This window comes from Bos grunniens, chromosome 7, assembly GCF_055505025.1.
Source record: "Bos grunniens cultivar Pamir isolate PY7600 chromosome 7, Bosgru_T2T1.0, whole genome shotgun sequence".
Taxonomy (NCBI): domain Eukaryota; kingdom Metazoa; phylum Chordata; class Mammalia; order Artiodactyla; family Bovidae; genus Bos; species Bos grunniens.
In genome coordinates this window covers 15,773,339-15,793,023 of record NC_141171.1, presented here as the reverse complement: position 1 = coordinate 15,793,023, position 19,685 = coordinate 15,773,339, and the positions used below count along the sequence as shown (strand labels likewise).

General features: G+C 52.9%; 1 protein-coding gene across 9 annotated transcripts in view; it reads left to right on the top strand.

Moving 5' to 3' along the window:
- The first annotated feature begins 9,624 nt into the window (after positions 1-9,624).
- DOCK6 (dedicator of cytokinesis 6) overlaps positions 9,625-19,685 on the top strand; it is a 47,588-nt gene continuing 37,527 nt past the window's right edge. For 5 of the 9 annotated variants that reach the window (XM_086409391.1, XM_086409390.1, XM_086409389.1 and 2 more), the window contains exons 1-4: positions 9,626-9,781; positions 18,098-18,185; positions 18,844-19,019; positions 19,500-19,568. In XM_086409391.1, coding sequence (XP_086265517.1) covers positions 9,738-9,781; positions 18,098-18,185; positions 18,844-19,019; positions 19,500-19,568 — 377 coding nt within the window. In that variant the 5' untranslated portion in view covers positions 9,626-9,737. Of the gene's footprint in view, positions 9,782-9,862; positions 9,944-18,097; positions 18,186-18,843; positions 19,020-19,499; positions 19,569-19,685 lie in introns of those variants that run through there. The other 4 variants (XR_015166697.1, XR_015166698.1, XR_015166699.1 and 1 more) reach the window with 2 other exon arrangements.

Genomic DNA, 19,685 nt, shown 5'->3' with positions numbered 1-19,685 from the left:
AATGACACTCTGCCTATGAGGGACAGGAGAGTCAGATGTTCCTGAAACAAACCAGAGGGTGTATCTGACCCGCTCTGCACCGCTCCAGGGCTCCCCACGGCCTGCAGGGCTACGCCCAGGCCCCCACTGGGAGGTCCTGCAGGACCTGCTGCCACAAACCCATCAGCTTTGAGTCTCACCTTTCCCTCCCTGACCTCCACTTGGGAGACTTCCATTTCTCTCCATCTTTGCTTTGTTGTTGTCATTCTATTTATTTTTTTAAAAAATTCTAAGGAGTTCCCTGGTGGAGGACCAGTGGTTAGGACTCTGTGCTCTCACTGCCATGGGCCCAGGTTAGGTCCCTGGTCAGGGAACTAAGATGCCGCAAGTCACGCAGTGTGGTAATAAAATTTTTTTTAATTTCATTTATTTATTTATATTTTACTTCTCTCTTTTTTTCTTTAATTTATTACTTCTCTCCATCTTTTCATTGCTCATCCCTCTGCCTAGAACTCCCTCCCTGATTCAGCCTAAACTTCAGGTCTCAGCACTGACATTACGGCTTCCCATCCCTGGCATACAGCAGGTGCTCAATAAATGCTGCTGGAGTGAATGAGTGAATGAATAAATAAATGAGGTGGAAAGGGAAGCAGGGGCAAGCTTATGGGGCACATAAGGGAGTCTGTAGGCCACAAGGAGAAGCATGGCTCCTTCTCAGGGCAATGGGGAGCCACAGCAGGCTTTAGGCTGGGATAGGCAATTTGAAAAATTTCTCTTATTTGTAGGGGCCATCTTTTTGTGCCTTGGGACCTTATCAGTGAAAGTATGTACGTGCCTAAAAGAGAACCCCTCATAGGATTTCCCTGGTGGTCAAGTGGTTAAGAATCCACCTTCCAAGGATTCGGAGGATTCCAGAGGATGTGGGTTTGATCCCTGGTTGGGGAACTAAGATCCAACATGCCACAGGGTAACTAAGTCCCTGCACTGCAACTGCTGAGCCGAGTGCCACAGATAGAGAGAAGCCAGAACAACAAATATCCTGCATGCCGCACTTAAGACCCCACAGCAGCCAAAAAACAGAACAAAGCAAAAACAAACAAAAAAAATTAGAAAATTATTTTTAAAAAAAAGAGAGAGAGAGAGAAACCCTCAGGGAACTTCCCTGGTGGCTCAGTAGCTAAGACTCTGCACTCTTAATCCAGGGGGCACAGGATCATGTTCCAACTAAGACCCAGTGCAGACAAATAAATAAATATTAAAAGACAAAGAAGTAGTCCCCTCAGAAGGTAAAGGAAACCCATTATAAATCCATTACATAGGATACAGTTATCAAAATATTTTAAAAATATTTGTCTATTTATTTGGCTGCACCAGGTCTGATTGGTGGCATATGAGATCTTTGATCTTTGCAGCAGCATGCAAGATCACTAGTTGCGGCATGCAAACCCTTATTTGCAGAACGTGGGATCTAGTTCCCTGACCAGAGATCAAACTGGGGTCGCCTGCACTGGGACCATGGAGTCTTAGCCACTGGACCGCCAGGGAAGTCCCTTAAAATTTGTTGAATTGTGACGGAATTTGGGCATCTTTGCTCACGCATTAAATAGCAAGAGAGATCCAGTGGCAGCTCCAATGACTGCTATCGTTGGAAGCAGGGGCAGGCCTGAGTATGAATTTTTCCCCTCCAAATTCATGGATCCCCCTGAATTCTATTTGCAGAACTCTTGGATGTCTGGGAGCCCTGGAGGAAAATTCCCAGACATTGGAATGTGACAAGAGCACCAGAAATGAGCAAACTGGACAGAAGTGTCACTGGGAGGGATAAGCAGGGGTTACCAGGGACAGTGGATACATGTCCAGACAGACAAGCGTCCGGCGGCTTGACCATCTGTTCAAAGAAAAACAGGAAGCCTGTGGCCTGCCCCTCTGGCCTCCCTGGGCCCAGCCTTTGTCTTTGTGACTTACACTCCCAAGGCAGTCCTGGACACCCCGAGCCAGCTCCCTGCTTCCTTCCCCTACTCCGGAAGTGGAGGAAAAACAACCCACTGAGGCAGCATCTCCCAGGTTCTGTGCTCTCCTGACACCATCTCCTGGGCTCTGAACGTGGGCCCCCAGGATCAGCTCTGAGAGTAACACCCCCGTTGCACAGGTAAGGAGGCTGAGGGCCAGACAGCCCCCCCATCCCCCACCTCTGCCAATCCATGTGGCCAAGCCGGGGCCGGAATCCAGGTCTCTTCGGACTCCAAGTATTGCCTGTGACCATTCCTACTTTAAACTCACCACTGTATAGTCAAGGAACACTGCTCAATGTTATGTGGCAGCCTGGATGGGACAGGGGTTTGGGGAAGAATGGATACATGTACATGAATGGCTGAGTCTCTTCGCTGTCCACCTGAAACTACCACCGCATTGTTAATTGGCTATACCCCAATACAAAATTAAAAGTTTTTTTAAAAAATAAGTTCACCATTGACTGTGAGACACCTTTTCATTCATTCATTCATCAAGTGATTCACCAAATTGCCAAAATGCATCTGAAGAATCGAGCTTCCCAGGTGGCTCAGTGGTAAAGAATCTGCATGCCAATGTAGGAGAAAGCAGGAAATATGGGTCCAGTTCCTGGGTTGGGAAGATCCCCTGGAGGAAGAAAAGGCAACCCACTCCAGTATTCTTGCCTGAAAAACTCCCATGGGCAGAGAAGCCTGACGGGCTATAGTCCACCAGGTCGAAAAGACTCAGACACAACTGAGCAACTGAGCACATACATTTGAAGAACCACTGGAGCAGTTTCCCGAATATGACAGACCCGCCCAAAAGTATGGATTTGAGGCTGGTGGCTGTTTCTCTTTGCACCTTGGTTTCCTGCCCCTGTGGCTGGTGACCTGGGGTGATGACACCACCTCCTGGGATGACTCCAGGGCCTATACACAGCAGGTGGTCAGGAGATGCTTGCTGAATGGAAGTTCCCTGTACCCCTCTTTCCCAACCTGCCCTTATCAGCTTATCCCCCTACACCCCTCCCCTTGTGGCAAAAAGGTTCTCTGCCTGTGGGCAGAAGAGCTGGGGGCAGGAACTAGTGTCTTGGTTGCACCATTCTTGCTGTGGGCACCAGAGGGCAGTGGGCACCCACATTCAGCCTCCCCCTATATGCCCCCAACACCCCTCAGTTTGGAAAGTTGAGGAATTAACCAAATTGATCTCAGCTTCCCTGGTGGTCCAGTGGTTAAGAATCTGCCTGCCAATGCAGAGGGTGTGGGTTCAATCCCTGGTCCAGGAAGATTCCTCATGCCACAAGGCAACTAAGCCCCAGTAACACAACTACTGAGCCTGTGCTCTAGAGCCCGGGAACTGCAACAAGAGAAGCCTCCGCAACGGGAAGGCAGCACACGGCAACTAGAGCAAGCACGTGTGCAGCAACGAACACCCAGCGCAGCCAAGAATAAATAACTAAGTAAAAACTTAAGATGAAAAAAGGAATTGAACCCCCTGCCATCAGGCTGCTTTCTCCCACCACACTGAAAGAGTAGGCACCAGGCGGCAAGGAGGCATCAAAGTCCTCTGGCCACTGGATCCTGTACCACTCTGTCTCATTCATTCTCTTATACAGCACCTACGGTATGTCCAGCCACGAGCTAAGCACTCAGGACACAGCAGTGAATAAGGTAGAGAGAAGTCCTTGCTTTTACAAAACTGACACTTAAGGAGGAGAAACAGATACCGTGGAATCAGGCAGTTACAACCAAGAGTCATCAGGGCTGTGAGGGGGAAAGTAAGGGGCTAGAAGCAAGGGGCGGGGGGCGCTGAGGAGGCCCTGACCCAACTTGGGCAGGGGAGGGAGGTGATCAAGGAGACCTAAAGAATGGTTTGAAGTTCTTTCAGGTAAAGATTAGGGGAAATAGTGTTCCAGGCAGAGGGTACAGCGTGTGCAATGGTCTGGAGGCAGCTGGTTTTGACCCTGACAAAGATAGAAGCAAACGTATTACAAAACAACGCTACAATGATTCAAATAGCGAGGTCCTGGAACAGGCATTGAGCAGCAGATCAAGAGAACAGAAGAAAGACAAATATTTATGGAGCGCTGACTGTGTACCAGGTGCTAGGGAACTCAGACATGAATTTTGTTGTTGTTCGGTCGCTAAGTTGTGTTTGACTCTTTGCAACCCCATGGACTGCGGCACACCAGGCTCCTCACTATCTCCCAGAGCTTGCTTAAACTCACGTTCATTGAGTCGGTGATGCCATCCAACCATCTCGTCCTCTGTCGTCCCCTTCTCCTCCTGTCCCCAATCCTTCCCAGCATCAGGGTCTTTTCCAATGAGTCGGCTCTTCGCAACAGGTGGCCAAAGTATTGGAGCTTCAACTTAAGCATCAGTCCTTCCAATGAATATTTAAGGTTGATTTCCTTTAGGATTGACTGTTTCGATCTCCTTGCTGTCCAAGCGATTCTCAAATCTTCTCCAGCACCACAATTCAAAAACATCAGTTCTTTGGTGCTCAACATTCTTTTTGGTTCAACTCTCACATCTGTACATGGCTACTGAGAAAACCACAGTTTTGACTCTACAGACCTTTGTTGGAAAAGTGATGTCTCCGCTTCAGGCATGGATAACGCAGGACAGGGCTTCCCTGATAGCTCAGTTGGTAAAGAATCTGCCTGTACTGCAGGAGACCCCGGTTAGATTCCTGGGTCAGGAAGATCCACTGGAGAAGGGATAGGCTACCCACTCCAGTATTCTGGCCTGGAGAATTCCATGGACTGTACAGTTCATGGGGTCGCAAAGAGTCGGACACAACTGAGCGACTTTCACTTCACTTCACCTCAACACAGGACAGTGAAACACACTGTGATCGGGGCCATGACGGGGGAGGCATAGGCAACCGTGGGGGCAGGGATGTCCTCACTGAGACTCAAGGGATGAAGAAGGGATCAAACAGACAAGGTGTGGGTGGAACAGCATCCCAGGTGGAGGGAATAGCATTGGGAAGCAGGGTGAAGACAGCTGGTCTTCAGTTTCACTCCGTCTCTCACATAAACATTCAATTTGCCTGCAAGTCAGTCTGCTCAGAGCCTACCCACTTCTGGGCCATCTCCACAGCCCCTCCTCAACTCAGCCCAGGCATCTCCCACCTGGGCCAGTGCGGTCCCTCCTCCCAGGTCTGCAGGTTGGCACCATCAGACCCCACTATCTGTTCCCCAGCATCAGCCAGAGGAGGCTGAAGTCCCCACCAAGCTTGGCCTCAGTATTTTTTTTTTAATATTTATTTTAGTTTTGGCTGTGCTAAGTCTCTGCTGCTGCATGTGGGCTTTCTCTGGTGGTGGTGAGTGCGGGCTACTCTCCAGCTGTGGTGGCTTCACTTGTTGCGGAACACGGGCTCTAGGGCACGCAGGCTTCAGTAGTCATGGTACATGGGCTCCGGAGCGTGGGCTCATTAGTTGTGGCACATGGGTTTGGTTTCTCCACGGCATGTGAGATCTTCCCGAATCAGGGATCAAACCTGTGTCCCTTGCATTGCAAAGAGGATTCTTAACCACTGGAGTACCAGTGAAGCCTGGCCCCTGTTTGAGCAGCTGCGAGGGTCCAGTCCAGCCTGGTGGTACCTTGAAGAGGACCCGCCTTGCCAATCAGATCTGGTTGGCATGGGGTGGGCAGGTTGCTGGGGCAAGGCCTTTATTGGAGGGATCTGGGGCTTCCCTAATGATTCAGTGGGTAAAGAATCCACTTGCGACATAAGAAGAGATGCAGGAGATTCAGGTTCAATCCCTGGGTTAGGAAGATCCCCTGGACAAGGTAATGGCAACCCATTCTATTATTCTTGCCTCAAAAATCCCATGGACAGAGGAGCCTGGTGGGCTACAGTTGAAAAGGTTGCAAAGAGTTGGACATGCCTGAGCAACTAAACACACAAGTCCAAGATGGTGCACGAGTCAACTTCCACTAGACACTGAGCCTCAGTACACGCTCACTGTAACACAACAGTAAGCTAAATGACACACCCCAGGTGCCATGACAGTTCCAAGACCGACCATCAGGGTCAAAAAGTGGGTGGTGGCCTGCTTCCTGGAAATTCCCACCTCCTTCCCCCAAGTAGCTAGATGCTCCTCCTGCTTATTAGCCTATGAAATTATCCACCCCTCTAAAAACTGACAACCCCATCCCCTGGTCCCGGTCTTGCCTTCTGAGATGGCTCCTACTCTGTGGACTGTGTTTCTCTCTAAATAAACCCACTTCTTACCTATCACTTTGTCTCTCACTGAATTCTTTCTGCGAGGAGGCAGTGAGAACCTGAAGTTCTTTAAGTCCTGAGACCAGGTGTGTGATCTCAGTTAAAAGATCGTGGCTTTCAGTCCCAATCTGTTATCTGGTTTTGCTAAGGCAGGATTCATTGTCCCATCTGGCCCCTGCGTGGAATCAACTCCTACAAGGGCCTGGAGCTTAGTACTGACCACAACCCTCACAGAGCAGACAAGGAAACAGAGGCTGAGTGGTTGAGAGATTTATCGTGGGTCACACAGTGTGAGCTGGATTAGAACCTGACTGGTATTTATCTTTTTTAAAAAATATTTATTTATTTATTTGGCTGCGCTGGGTCTCAGCTGCAGCACACTGGATCTTCAGTCTTTGTTGCAGGCTCTTTAGTCGTAGAAAGGGGAAAACGTAAGTTGCTCAGTCGTGTCCGACTCTTTGCAGCCCCATGGACTATACACAGTTTATGGAGTTCTTCAGGCCAGAATACTGGAGTGGGTAGCCTTTCCCTTCTCCTGGGATCTTCCCAACCCAGGAATCAAACCCAGGTCTCCCACATTGCAGGCATATTCTTTACCTGCTGAGCCACAAGGGAAACTCAAGAATACTGGAGTGGGTCGTTGTAGAATGCAGGATCTTTAGTTGCCTCATGTGAACTCTCAGTTGCGGCATGTGGGACCAGTTCCCTGACCAGAGATTGAATCCAGACCCCCTGCATTGGAAATGTGGAGTCTTAGCCACTGGACCGCCAGGGAAGTCCCTCAACTGGTATTCAGAGAAAAGCACTTAGGAGTCAGGCTCCCTGGGCCACAGATCTGGAAGGACAGATCTGAAAATGATTCACTCGGTGAAATAGTCTCCTCATCTGTACAAGGGGTATGTGACAGCACCCACTTGTGCGGAGGGAAACAGCACATACAAAAGCCCTGAAAGAGAGCTGCGCCCTAAAGCTTAGAGCCAGGTGGAGAAGGTAGGCAGCCGGGGTGGCGTGATTATGGGAGACAGTGGGAGGAGGGAAGGGCAGGCTGATGTTGCGATCAGAGCCAGAGCCTTTGTGGGCCACAGCGAGGACTTTGGCTTTTACTCTGAATGAAGTGGGAGCCATGAAGGAGATTCTAAGCAGAGGAGGGACCTGATTCCAGGGTTCACCGGCTCCTTCTGACCATGGAGGCGTGAGGGCAGGAGCGGGGGACCAGGTAGGATGAGGCCTGGGCTGGGAAGAGGCAGAGAGGAGTGGAGAAAACTGCCAGTCTTTGCTCACCTTCCTGCTTCCAGCCCAGCAGCTCCCAGCAGCCTGAAGGCAAGGCGGGGACTTTAGCCTGCCAGACTGCAGGTTGTGTTGAGGGTGCGGTGAGGCAGGGAGTGATGGGTGGGGTTACACCCGGCGCCTCCCAACCCACAGTGGCTGGACAACTGGGGCAGGTGTGTGGGCTGCTGACACGCTTGTGCACACACCACAAGCCAGGCTGTGCCCTCAGGAGCCTGGGGCTACATGGCAGGGCTACAGTGTTCCCCCACCATCCAGGCCCCCCTCCTGTGGGCTCAGGATCTGACACTGATCCACTGGGCAACTGGGGCAAATCACTGTTTCTCTGGTTGTCCAATCACTAAGTTGTGTCCAACTCTTTGCGACCCCATGGACTGCACCACGAGAGGCTCCTCTTTCCTCCACTATCTCCTGTAGTTGGCTCAAATTCATGTCCATTGAATTGGTGATGCTATGTAACCATTTCATCCTCTGCCTGTTTCTTTGGGCCTCATCTGTAAAAGGGAAGGGCTATTGCCAGCACCCATTCGCAGGAATGGGCTTCCCTGGTAGCTCAGTTGGTAAGGAATTCACCTGCAAGGCAGGAGACCCTGGTACAATCTTTGGGTTGGGAAGATCCCCTGGAGAAGGAAAAGGCTACCCACTCCAGTACTCTGGCCTGAAGAATTCCATGGACTATATAGTCCATGGGGTCGCAAAGAGTCGGACTGAGTGACTTTCAGTTTCATACACAGGACTGGAAACAGTACGTGCAAAGGCCCCCAAGGTACAGCTCATCCCTAGTCTGATTCAGTCCCCAATTCTACCTAGGACATTTTCTGACCAGGGCTAGAAGGGCCTTCAGAAGGAGGCCCCTGTGCATGCAAAGGCGGAGAGGTGAGCAAGAAGCTGGATATGCAGATGGTAAACGAGGGCTGGAGAATTCCTCTAAGACTGCTGCAGTGGGACCGAGACAGGAACCATTGGGGAGAGATCTGAGACCACATATTGGCCAAGACATCCCCACATCCTCCTTCCACCGGAGGCGGCCCCATGGCACAGCCTCCCCAACTGGCTCTCGCAGATCCCACCACCAGGTCCGGTGTCACATCCCTTAGCAGGCGCCTCGGAACCTGGCTGGACCCCTCTGCCTCTCTCACCACAGCCTGTGCTGTGCTAAGTCACTTCAGTCATGTCCAACTCTTTGCGACGCTATAGACTGTAGCCAGCCAGGCTCCTCTGTCCATGGACTCTCCCAGGCAAGAATACTGGAGTGCATTGCCATTTTCTACTCCAGGGGCTCTTCCCCCACCCAGGGATCCCACCCGCAGTCTCTTGCCTCTCCTGCACTGGCAGGTGAATTCTTTACCACTTCGCCACCTAGGAAGCCCGTGCCTCAGTTTTGTTCAGTCGCTCAATCGTGTCCAACTCTTTGCGACCCCATGGACTGAAGCACACCCCACCTCCCTGCCCCTTATCATCGCCCAGAGTTTGCCCAAGTTCATGTTCATTGCATCGTTTATGCTGTCCAACCATGTCATCCTCTGATGCCCTCTTCTTCTGTCCTCGATTTTTCCCAGCATCAGGGACTTTTCCAATGAGTCCTCTGTTCGCATCAGATGACCAAAATACTGGAGCTTCAGCTTCAGCATCAGTCCTTCCAGTGAATATTTAGGGTTGATCTCTTAAGATTGACTGGTTTGATCTCCTTGCTGTCCAAGGGGCTTTCAGGAGTCTTGTCCAGCACCATAGGTCGAAGGCATCAATTCTTTGGCCTTCTGCCTTCTTTACGGTGCCTCAGCTTACTCATCTGTAAAATGGAAGAAACGATAGGTCTCCCCAGACTCCACCCCAGTTCACCCCCTGCCCCACACATGAGAACTACAGGGCTTTGCTTAATAAACGCTGGAGATGATACTTATGGTGCTTATAGTGATTTTAGCCAGAGGGCAGAAAGAGCATCCCCAGGGGAGGGAGTCAGAGACCCCCCGCCCCAGTCTCTTGTCTCTCCTCCCCTGCCCACCTCAGAGCCTCAGTTTCCCTAGCTCAGCCCCGAGGGCACGAGGGCGGCCCGGGGGACCCGCGCCCCTCCGGCCGGCAGGGGCAGCACAGAGCGGCCCGGGACACCCGGAAGGGCCCCGCCCCCGGCCCGGCCCCGCCTAGCCCGGGCTGCCCAGAACCGGGAGGCGCTGCGGCGGCGGCGTTCACGGCGGGGACGGTGCGCGCGGCGGCAGCGGCGAGGCCGGCGGCTGGACGCGCGGGGCGCCATGGCGGCCGCCGAGCGCCGCGCCTTCGCGCACAAGATCAACAGGTAGAGCGGCCGTCGGGCCCCCTCCCGGGCCGCCCCCACGTGTCCGAGCCCCGCCCCGGGGCGGCCCAGCCCTCCCCCGCCTGGGCGTCCCTCATTCAAGCCCCTTGGGTCTTCGCCCGGTCAGCCCGCTTCCTCCGGCCCGGGGGGCGCAGGCATGGGGAGGTAGGGAGGGCGGCGCGGGTCGGGACTGGGGGTCGTGTCGGGGCTGCTGGCGTGATGGTGGCGGAGGTCCGCCCTCGGAACCGGTGGGACGCGTCGGGGTGTGTCCGGGGGCCTTCCTGGAGGAGGTGGCTCCCGCGCTTCCTCACCAGCTCCTGGCCGATTCCCGGCCCTCGAACCCCGGGGCGTGGGAGTTGGGGGGCTCTTTCCGTCCCATCTGTGCCTGGTGTGGGGCGGGAATGTATCAGGCGCCGGAATTTGGGGCCGGGGATGGCGTTCCTGGCAGCTCTTGAACCCCCTCGGGAAGTTTCCCGTGCTCTCTTCCCCGCCAGGGTCCGGTGCCCAGTTGTCTGGGGCGGGTGGGGGGTGGGGAAGGGGACAGCTGTGGATGTCCCCCCGCCCCCAGCCCTGCTTCAGGCTCTCCTAGCACCGCCTGGACGCGCTGGAGATGGATGGGTGATTGAATGGAAGGAGTGGGGGCTGGGGACAGAACCAGCTGGTGGGCAGACGGGGGAGGGGACGGGCGCCAGGCGCTGGGGAATCCGTTTCCCTGGCCACTGGAGACTGTAAGAGACTCGGCCCGGGGAGGGGGATGTCGGACTCTCTGGGGCTGAAGCGCCTCCCCCCACCACTCTGGTCTGTACCTCTAGCAATGCATTCAGAATCTGCTGGGGGCAGGGAAGCGGTTCTCTTGTGTTAGTGCGTGGGCCGGGACACCCTGTGTGTCCAGCACTGCCGTGATGGAGACACCCCGGAAAAGAACCCACCCTTGGGGGCAGATACAATGGGGCAGACAGAGGAGAAGCCGGATAAAGTAGATTACATGTTAGTGGTAAGCAGTATGAGGACATACCAGGCAGAGATGGGAGGTGATGAGTGTGAGGACTACTTTAGACCTAGGAATCAGGATCAGGAAGGCCTGGAGAAGAAGATGACAAGTAAACAAAGAGCTGAAGGAGATGAGGGAGGGATCCATGCCCGGATGTGGGGGGAAGGGCATGTGCAAAGGCCCAGGGGCAGGAACCGGTGGAGTGTGTTTATAGATATCTGCTGCCAGCTGGGCTTCCTTGGTGGCTCAGATGGTAAAGAATCCACATGCAATGTGGGAGACCTGGGTTTGATCCCTGGGTTGGGACGATTCTCTGGAGGAGGGCATGGCAACCCACTCCAGTCTTCTTGCCTGGAGAATCTCCATGGACAGAGGACCCTGGTGGGCTACAGTCTATAGGGTCGCAAAGAGTCAGACACAACTGAGCGACTAAGCACATAGCAGGTTGGAGCAGAGTGAGAAAGGGGCTGTGGGAACGGGTTGTACAGGGCTTGTGGGTTATGGGGAGGAGTTCAACTTTTACCCTGGGTGAGGTGGGAGCCATGGAGAGTTCAGAACAGGGGAGGGACGCTGTGACCTGGTGTCTGGACGCATATCAGTTGGGCGGTTTTTACGTTCTGCTATCTCTGTGTCTGAATTGTCCCTCTGTCTTGGACCTTCGGTGTTTCTGAGCCTGGGGAGGTTATTACTGTTTCTTCGCCACTCAAGTCCCTGTGTCCCTGTGTCCTTGGGTCCTGGCTTCCACTTGAGTGGAAGCAGAGGCCCTGGGTTTTGCCCTGGGAGATGGATACTGTAGAGCTCAGAGTAAGAAAAGCAGAACAAGATCTTGGGGCTGCCATGTTGTCGTCATTAGCTGTTAAGTCATGTCTAACTCTTTTGCCGCTCCATGGACTGTAGCCCGCCAGGCTTCTCTGTCTATGGGATTTCCCAGGCAAGAATACTGGGGTGGGTTGCCATTTCCTTCTCTGGGGGATCTTCCCAACCCAGGGATCAAACCTGTGTCTCCTGGATGGCAGGCGGATTCTTTACTGATGAGTCAGATTCTACCCCACCAGGGAAGCCCTGGGGCCCTAGTGAACCACAAACACATGGCTCAGGCCATCCTCTGACAGGGTCTGCAGAGCAGACACCCAGGTGTCTACATGCTGAGACCTAGGCCTGTATTCATCTCCTTGTTCACTGAGATCATTCATTCCACAAATGCCACAGGAACCTGCATGTTAGACTGTCCCCCAGGTTCCTAATGAACAGGCTCATTTAAAACAAAGATTTGGAGGGACGACTTAAAAGTACAAACTCATAGAGCCAGTGGTTAGGACTCCAGGCTCCCACTGCAGTGGCATGGGTTCAATCCCTGGTCTGGAACTAAGATCCTGCAAGCCATGTATCCAGATAAAAAAAAGTGATGGTCATTGTCACCATTCCAGGTTGGATTTTAAAGAATACAAGTGAAAAAAAAGAAAAAAAAACGTGTCGCATACAGTACATTTGTCCATATTGTTTGTGCTCAGTTGTGTCCGACTCTTTGCAACCCTTTGGACTTCAGCCCACCAGGCTCCTTTGTCTGTGGGATTCTCCAGGCAAGAATACTAGAATGGCTTGCCGTTTTCTTCTATAGGGGTTCTTCCTGATCCAGGGATCGAATCCACATCTCTTGCATCTCCTGCATCGAATTGTCTCCTGCATTGGAGAAGGATTTACCATTTGAGCCACCATGATGGATGATATGCGTTCAGAAAAATGCCAAGTTTAAAAGAGTAATTATGAAACAAATTCCAGGACTTCCCTGCTGGCCTACTGGTTAAAACTCTGTGCTTCCGATGCAGGAGGCACGGGTTTCATCTCTGGGCAGGGAACTAAGATCCCACATGCCTTGCAGTGCGACCAAAAAATTGAAAAAAAAAAAAAGAAATGCCATGGAAGAAGTCACTTGGATCAAAATAGGGGCTGTCTCTACCTTCCTGAGCCTTCCCACTCTAGCCGCCCTCCCAGGTGATCTGCACCTGGTTCTGCTCCTCAGGGAGCTACCATGCTGGTGGCTGCTACTATCGTTTCCCCACTTGCATTATAATTTCTTCATTTAATTTGGCTCCCTGTCTCTCTGAGTTGGTTTTGCCTGTTTAGAACATCCCATAAATGGAACCACATGGAATCTCAAGTCCTCTGTGGCAGCAAGATGTCAGGAGAAGGGCTCATCTGTGTTGCTGCATATAGTCAGACGCATCCCTTTTCATCGTCGCATACTATTCCCTCTGCTTGTGTATTCTCCATCTTCAGTCAAGGAACTTGTGAGTTGTTTCCCTTTGAGGTTGTCATGATCAGAGCTACCGTGAACATTCTTGGCCATGTGTTTCCGCCTGAGTATCTACACCTCAAAGTGGAATTGCTGGATTGGCATGTTTTCAACTTTGCTTGTTCGTTTACAGATGGTTTTCCGAAGGGATTCCCCTAGTAGCAGATAAGAATTCCTAATCCTTGGTGGCATTCATATTATTTGCCTTTAAATTTTGCCAGCACTCATATTATTTGCCTTGCCAGCACTCACTGTTCGCCTTTAAATTTTTCTGCCAGTCCAGGAGGTGTGTGTATAGGGTGGGATATGAGGAGGAGTCTCTTCATGGTTTTATTTTTCGAATTTTATTTTTGGCTGCACCACGTGGCTTGTGGGATCTTTAGTTCCCTGACCAAGGCTTGAACTCATGCCTCCTGCAGTAAGTGCAGAGTCCTAACCACCGAACCACCAGGGAGTTCCCATTTATGTGTGGTTTTTTTTCTTTAAGATTTTAAACATTTATTTACTTATATTTATTTTTGGCTGCGGTGGGATCTTTGTTGCTGCTTGAGGACTTTAGTGGTGGCGAGCAGAGGCTGCTCTCTAGTTGCGGTGCTCTGGCTTCTCATTGCAGTGGCTTCTCTTGTTGCAGAGCACAGGCTCAGTAGTTGTGGTACACGGGCTTAGTTGCTCCGCTGCCTGTAGGATCTTCCCAGATCAGGGATTAAACCTGTATCTCCTGCACTGGCAGGAGGGTTTTTTTTTTTTTTACTGAGCCACCAAGAGAGCCCTATAGTTTTGTGTTTATTCATTTTCTTCCCTCACTTTTTGCAGACTTATGTCAAATTCCAAGGCTTATTGTCATTCTTATTTCTGGTTTTATCATCCTCCTTCCCTGTAAGAGTAGACCTCTGTTAATCTGACCAGCCCTAGGGGGAGGTCCCGGAGAAGGCAATGGCACCCCACTCCAGTACTCTTGCCTGGCAAATCCCATGGACGGAGGAGCTTGGTGGGCTGCAGTCCATGGGGTTGCTAAGAGTCAGACACGACTGAGCGCCTTTACTTTCACTTTTCACTTTCCTGCATTGGAGAAGGCAGTGGCAACCCACTCCAGTATTCTTGCCTGGAGAATCCCAGGGACAGGGGAGCCTGGTGGGCTGCCGTCTATGGGGTCGCACAGACGACTTAGCAGCTGCAGCAGCAGGGGGAGGTCCACAGTCTCACACGAATTCCAGTGATGCCACTGCTTCCTCTTTCCCCTCTGAGCACCTCTTAGAATCACATCAGGTTGTCAAGTTTTCACCTTAGAAAGATTGATCTCATCAATCAAATTCTGAGACCCGTTCCTGAGAAAACCCACTAAGTTCAGCTCAACATTTTGCCTGCTTTTTTGTAATGTGGTCCATGGGGACATCCGAAGCACATCTGATGTGGGAGTGAGACACAGGAGTGGGTAATGACTCCAGGTGAGGGTCCTGAGCATCCACAAGGGTGGGCTGTGCTTGGTGAGACACAGAGGATGGTGGGAGGGCAGGGTATCTGTGTGTGTGTAAGTTGCTAAGTTGTGTCTGACTCTTTGCAACTCCATGAACTGTAGCCCGCCAGGTGCCTCTGTCTGTGGAATTCTGCAGGCAAGAGTATTGGAATGGGTTGCCATTGCCTTCTCCAGATTCTCTGTATGGACCCGGTTAATCTATATAGCATAGATTTGAAGATTTGTCGGGGTTCAGATGGTGCTGAAGGCCGAGACCGGATGGGACCGCTCTGGGGGCAGGTAAAGGGCAGGTGTTCCGCAGTCTCTGTTCTTGGCTCTGCTCCCTGTCACGGGCGTCGTGGCATGCCTAACGCTGAAGGACTGTGACCCCCAGCTGACCAGGGCTCCATTCTGGGCACTGCTGTGTGACCCCGGGTGCCTCACGACCCCTCTCTGAGCCCCACTCACCTTTGGTTTACAAAAGCAGGGTCAGAAATTCCAGTTTCCCAGGATGCTCTTTGAGGCAATGTGGTGACAGCAACTCTTAATTAAGCACTTACTGTGTGCCAGGCCCTATACTCAGAACAGCTCGATAAGAGGTGGGTACCAGGGTGGCACAGTGGTAAAGAATCTGCCTGCCAACGCAGGAGATGTGAGACACATGGGTTCTATCCCTGGGTCAGGAAGATCCTCTGGAGAAGGAAATGGCAACCCACTCCAGTATTCTTGCCTGGGAAATCCCACGGATTAGAGGAGCCTGGTGGGCTACAGTCCATGGGGTGGAAAAAGAGTTGGACGCGACTTAGCGACCAAACAACAACAGATACCACTAAGCCCAGAGGCCTGGAGAAGAGGTGTCGTTCACCCAGGCTCGCCCAGCTCCAAGTGCAGAGCTCTGTGGCTCGGTGAACTAGTTCCTGTGGCCATGCCATTGTGGACTCAGTGGGTTCCCACCCTGGGGCACTCACTCCAAGGCCAGTGACCAAATGAAGCTGGACGTTCGGCCCCCGCTCCCCTCCCTGCTTTGCAGCAGCAGCTGCAGAACAGCTGGGCCCAGGGCACAGACAGGTTCCCTGTTCCAGCATCTTTTGTAAATCACCCCCAACCCTCTGTGCCCAGGCTTCCCGAGTAAGCGGCCGGGACTTGGGGAATTTGAGGACAAGTCTCTGGTGGCTCCGAGAGAAAAGAACCTGCCTGCAATGCAGGAGACCTGAGTTCCATCCCTGGGTCAGGAAGATCCCCTGGAGAGGGAAATGGCAACCCACTCCAGTATTCTTTCCTGGAGAATTCCATGGAAAGAGCAGCCTGACAGGCTACAGTCCATGGGGTCACAAAGAGTTGGACATGACTGAGCGACTAACACTTTCACTTCCCCTGATTTTTAATATCCTTTGAAATTCCTGCAAGCTAGTCTTCCCTCTTCGCCTCCCACCCCCCATCCAATAGAAATAGTTGACACAGAAAATAAATAGAATCCAGGGTCAGAGAAAGAAGGAGGCTGCCGTCTCACATCGGAGACCCCACGTTGAATCAGGGTCGTGGTCGAGTTCTGTTTGACCCACACAGATTTGAATTCAGAGGCCTCCAGGCTCCGCTGAAGCTCCCAACTGACCCCACCCCCACCCACACCTGTCTTACCTGGGCCCACCCCGCACATCTATCTCACTGATGACACATGGGCCACATTTGCAATCCTTAGCACTTTTAATTTCTTTTTGTTTCAGTAGTTTAAAAAAACATTTATTATTGATTTCTTTGGCTGCACCGGGTCTTACTTGTGGCACTCAGGGTCTTTAGTTGCTGCATGTGGGATCTTAGTTCCCCAACCAGGGATTGAACCTGGATTGGGAATGTGGAGTCTTAACCACTGGACCCCCAGACAGTTCCAGGCATAACTTTTTTTTTTAATTTAATTTTATTTTTTAACTTTACAATATTGTATTGGTTTTGCCATATATCAAAATGAATCCGCCACAGGTATACACGTGTTCCCCATCCTGAACCCTCCTCCCTTCCCTCCCCATACCATCCCTCTGGGTCGTCCCAGTGCACCAGCCCCAAGCATCCAGTATCGTGCATCGAACCTGTACTGGCGACTCGTTTCATATATGATATTATACATGTTTCAATGCCATTCTCCCAAATCATCCCACCCTCTCCTTCTCCCACAGAGTCCAAAAGACTGTTCTATACATCAGTGTCTCTTTTGCTGTCTTGTATACAGGGTTGGGCATAACTTTCTATTAAGCAGATTTCCAAACAATGAGAAAAGAGTGATTGAGGCCTGAATCTCCCACAGTTGCTTTCTTGATTTTAAGAGACACTGAGGCCCAGAAAGATTATCCTACCTGCCCAAAGCCACACAGCTAAAAGATAAGGGGCTTTCCTCAACTTACGGTAGATTTAGGCAAGGTGGACTGAGAGGGGGATCAGAAAAGATTCACTCATTCCATCAAAAAAAAAAAAAAAACATTAATGGGAATTCCCTGGCGTTCCAGTGGTTAAGACTTGGCACTTTCACTATCAAGAGCTTGGGTTTGGTGGAGGAATTAAGACCCTGTAAGCAGTGTGGCATGGCCAAAGAAAATAATTTATTGAGCATCTACTGTGTGTGGGGTCCAGTGCCGGGGCCTTCATGGGGACAGCACAATCCTAGTCTTATTTGTACAAAGCCCTCGGGAAGCAAGGGTCTCCAGGCCCAGAGCACAGAGTCCAGCCTCAGAGCCTTGGCACTCAACTGTTCCCTCTGCCTGGCACACTTTCCCCCAGATAACTGCATGGCTGTCCCTTCCTACAAGCTCAGCTGAAGGAATTGAGAGTTTGGGGAACCCCTTCCCCTACTGGGTCTGTTCCCAATTCCTTCTCCTCCTTCCCCTCCTCCTTCCCCCATGCTGGCTGTCTCTCCCCTGTGGGTCTTGCCCCTTGACCCTCAGTCTCTGCTGTGACTGAAGGCCAGTGCGGATGCAGACGGCCCAGGAAGGTCACTGCACTGACCTTGGTGGCTGGGTTGTGCTCCAGGAGTCATGCTGGCCTCTTACACACCGTCAGCCTCAGTCTTAGACCCCGATAGGGTGTGTGTATGAACACCAGGCCCCCTGCTCAGCTCCACTGCTCTGTGAGGGCAGGGCAGCTCCAGATGGGGAAACTGAGGCTCAGGGGCAGAGTGACTTGTCTAGCAAGGGTGGAACGGGGCTCACCTTCCTGATAAGGGGTTGGGGGGCAGAGATCCCCTAGATGAGGACGTGGAGACCTTTCTGCAGATCTGGGAGCCTGTCCTGGTGGGAAGAAGAAAGAGCGGGGGTCAGTGACCCCCAGGCGCTGCCCAGCCGCAGCCCCCTGTGCCCCTTATCTGTGCTTGGAAGAGGAAAGGGGGTGATGTGTCTGCCACAGCCTTGGGGGCACCCATGCTGAGATCTATGCATCCTGGATCCTGGGTTCTCTTGGCCCGTGGCCGGATTTTTTTCTTTCCACAGCCTGGCTTTTCCTCTCCTAGCATGAATCTGTGGGCCCCAAAGCCCCAGTTCCCAGGACCCCGCTGCCCAAGTTTTCGCGCCCTCTATGGTCCCCTTCCTGTCCCCGCAGGACAGTGGCTGCCGAAGTGCGGAAGCAGGTGTCCCGGGAACGCAGCGGCTCTCCCCATTCCAGCCGGCGCTGCAGCAGCTCCCTGGGGGTGAGTGTTTGGGAGGCGCTCCCCCACCCAACCTGCTGTGGGGGAGCTGAGGCTGGGAGGGGCCCAGCTGTGGCAGGGGAGGGGGGTCCCAGTCCTGGCCCAGCACTGTCGCATTCCCCATTCCCAGTGAGTGTGATGGGGAGCTGGCTGGTCCCCCTCTGCAGGGAGCAGCCCCGTGGGTGGTCAAGGGGGGAGAGGTTCAGCCCCCATCCCCCCTCCCCTGTGCCCACACCTCCTGCTGTCTAGACTGGACCACCCAGCTGGGGATGCTGGGGAGGGAGGTCTGGGGAATGGGCTGCAGCGGCAAGGGAGGAGGTGGGGCTCTCTCACCCCCAGGGCCTTAGGAATTGTCTCTTTCTTTGCTACAGTCCACAGGCCTTTCCTTCCACCAGGAGTTTCCTGCCCTTCCAGGCACAGGGTGTGATTTCCTGCCTGGAAAGAGGGGCCCGGCCCAGCTGGGGTGGGGGTGGAGTGGCTGAGGTCACTCACTGTCCCCTACTCACTGTCCCCTGCGGCTCCTCCAGGGCCCCTCCCACCACTCCAACACCCTCCATGGCTCCCACCGCCCTCTTGATTGTCTGAGGCCAGCCCAAGCCCACACTCAGCCTCCAGCCCCCAACCCCGGGGCCCGGGTCACAGCCACTTTGCTCCACCTCAGGTCCCACTGACCGAAGTTGTTGAGCCCCTGGATTTTGAGGATGTGCTTCTGAGCCGGCCGCCGGATGTAGAGCCTGGGCCTCTCCGGGATCTGGTTGAGTTTCCAGCTGATGACCTAGAGCTACTGCTGCAGCCCCGGGAATGCCGCACCACGGAGCCCGGTATCCCCGAGGACGGGTGGGTCAAGCCCCACACCCTCCCTGTCTGTATCTCCACACTGCCTCTGTACCCCACATCAACAGTCCCTCTCCCACCAAGCTCCCGAGAGCCCTGAGTTCAGCTTCTGGCTTGGCTCTGTGACCTTAGACAAGTCCCCTTCCCTCTCTGAGCCTTTACCTCTATATCCCTGAAAAAGACAGAAGGACAGGCCACTGGAAAGATTTAACACTGGATCCTGCTTCTGTGTGGGGCTCCTTGATGGCTCAGACAGTAAAGAAACTGCCTGCAATGTGACAAACCTGGGTTCGATCCCTGGGTTGGGAAGATCCCCTGGAAGAGCTCATGGCAACCCACTCCAATGTTCTTGCCTGGAGAAGCCTATGCACAGAGGAGCCTGTTGGGCTACAGTCCATGGGGTTTGCAAAGAGTCGGCCATGACTGAAGTGACGGACGCTTTCGCTTCTCTGCTTTTGTTTACCCTGATTGTATTTTGTGCAGAAAGATGGATGCCCAGGTGAGAGCTGCGGTGGAAATGTACACTGAGGACTGGATCATTGCCCATAGGAGGTGGGTCTGACTCGGGGGCAGCTCAGGGTAGAGAGGCCAGGTCTGAGCCCAGAGGAGCCCGTTGTCTGCAGCTGTCGCCGCTCCTCCTGGTTATGCGCCCACTGTCCCTGCAAGGGT